Source organism: Eschscholzia californica, unplaced genomic scaffold (assembly GCF_041429995.1).
Source record: "Eschscholzia californica isolate CP2 unplaced genomic scaffold, dmEscCali1.0.p SCAF_4, whole genome shotgun sequence".
Lineage (NCBI taxonomy): Eukaryota > Viridiplantae > Streptophyta > Magnoliopsida > Ranunculales > Papaveraceae > Eschscholzia > Eschscholzia californica.
In genome coordinates, this window is record NW_028238461.1 from 29,611,940 (window position 1) to 29,614,483 (window position 2,544).

The 2,544-nt window shown below is 44.5% G+C and overlaps 1 protein-coding gene across 1 annotated transcript; it reads right to left on the reverse strand.

Moving 5' to 3' along the window:
• Positions 1-767: 767 nt before the first annotated feature.
• Positions 768-1,780, reverse strand: LOC147544052 (uncharacterized). The gene is made up of 2 exons (XM_086635581.1): positions 970-1,780; positions 768-838 (listed from the first exon to the last, which is right to left on the reverse strand). Exons 1-2 carry the CDS (start codon positions 1,778-1,780, stop codon positions 768-770), a joined length of 882 nt encoding a protein of 293 aa, XP_086491707.1.
• Between the last annotated feature and the right edge of the window lie 764 nt (positions 1,781-2,544).

The window sequence follows — 2,544 nt, forward strand, 5'->3', positions numbered from 1 at the left end:
ATGCCTTCTTAAGGTCAATCTTAACCGTACACCGAGTTGGACCTGTGGGTCGATGGTAATTCCGGACAATCTCATGGGCTAACATGATATTGTCCTGAATGGTACGGCCAGAAATAAAGGCTGACTGGTTCGGACGAATCATCGAATAAATAACTCCTTTCAGTCGTATAGTGAGTATCTTGGTAATGCATTTATACAACACATTGCAACAAGATATAGGTCTAAAGTCTGAAACTGAAGAAACATTATCGATTTTAGGAATAAGAGTCACAAAAGTAGAGTTTACCTCTATGAGAAGTTTCCCAGAGCTGAAGAAGTTCTGAATAGCCGCCACAAAGTCATCTCCCACGATCGACCAGCACGCCTTAAAAAAGTGGGAAAAGAACCCATCCGGCCCCGGCGATCGATCAGAACCAATAGATAGCAGAGCAGCATATATTTCATCTCTGGTCACCCTCATAGTAAGAATAACCCCTTCGGCATCCGTTAACGGTCGTGAGAACTCCACATCAGAAATGTGATCTAATACTTCATTATCCTCGTCATCTCGACCGAATAAATCCCGATAGAAATCCACACATATATTGGCTATTTCCACTGGATCCTCAGCCACCGAACCATCCTCTCTAGTGAGTCGAGTGATAGCGTTCCGAGACTTCCGCTCCTTAATAGAGTTATGGAAATAAGCTGTGTTGCTGTCATCGAGAGTGAGCCATTCAACTTTAGCACGTTGTCGGAGCATTGCTGTTTCTGCCCGAACAACATTACTATAGTTTCCAGTAGCTACTCTCTCTTGCCTCCTTAATACTGGGTTTGCTGGATCTGCCTGCAATCTTACCTGCACTGAATGTAAAAAATTTCGGTTAATGGTTACCTGGTTCGTCACCCCATTGAACCGATCCTTCTTCCATTCATTCAGCCATGCTTTCAAAGCCTTAAGTTTTGTCACCATACGAAACATCGGGTTACCTTGTACCGACACCTTCCATACATCAGCAACTAGAGCTCTGAACGTGGGATCCTCCGTCCAGGCATTGAAGAACCTAAACGGAGTACGCCGGTGTATGTTGGGTGCAGCAAGTGGTATAATGATCGGAGAGTGATCGGAATCCCCAGCCGGTGGAAAATCTGCTTTGGCTAGAGGATAACGAGTCAGCCAATCACCATTTATAAGAGCCCAATCAATCTTGGAACTGACGTTTGCGGGTCCCATCTGCCTGTTGGACCATGTATAGAAACAACCTATATACGGACAATCAAACAGTCCCAAATTGGTAACACATTCAAACATCTCATTGGAGCCTTGAGATGGTGAGTTGTTACCCCCTCTCTTCTCATTGGCCAGCATCGTGGAGTTAAAGTCACCTAGTACTAGCCACGGAGCCTCAGAACCCAGCATAAGGAACTCTAGGTCCCTCCAAAGCTCCCGGCGATGAACAGTACTATTGCTTCCGTACACCACTGCCAAAAGAAAACCTGATCCATCTGGGAACCGAACACCACCTGCAATAACTTGCCCTCCAACATGGGACACGGTGAAATCAACCCTATTCGGGTCCCATCCAATCCAAATCCGTCCATTCGGAACAACCACATAATTATCAATGAAAGACCAGCTAGAATTAAGACTACGCTGAATACGAGTCTTATTCCTTTCCTGGACATGAGTTTCTAACAATCCACACAAACCAATACCATTCAATCTCATAAAATCACGCACACTTTTCGTACGGAGAGTGTCATTAAGACCTCTCACGTTCCAACAAGCGAGGTTAATCATTAACTATTGAGGGGTAATTGCAACCTCCTCGGAGGTCTCTGGATTACTCTCGATGCTCATTGTACTAGAATCAGGATTAGTATCATTTCGTGTGTCATGGACCGGGTCATCTTTATCATGATTATTATGGTCCGAATGATTAAAACTCGATTCAGTACCATCAATTGACAATAAGGCAGCAAAGGAGTTACCTTTAGTGGTCTGATCTTCCAGAGCCGTGAGTTGTGGAGGATGTGATGGTACTCGCTTTATTATTTTCCTTCTCGGTTGGTCCAATCTGTCCGTCGATCCTATTCCCACTTGAAACTCTCTAGCCTTATGTGTAACCAACGTCCACTCATCAGTCCCATTTCTCACCTCCTTGTTATGAGTTACGTTGTAGTCATTACCTGGTCCATTTGCTGGTCGTTTACGCCTAGCATTTTGGTGCTTTGGAGCAGCATTAGTCGTGCTGTTTTTTGTTGGAATTGAAGGTCTCGGGTTCCTGTTATTCCTAGCAATAACAACTCGATTAGTATCCATTGTAATGTCCCCACGTGCCTGGTTTGCTGCTGTTTTCTCATGTGAATTAGGTTTCGGTTTCATGGGACATGTCTCATCATCATGGCCGAACACTTTACACCCTTCACACCTTTCCGGTTTCCACGAGTACTCAACTTGTACCTTAACATTGTGTGTTAATAATCCATCTTTTACTCGAACATCTACCTCATCCGGTAAGCAAGCATCAGCTTGTACCTCAACACACACACGTGCAAATGCCA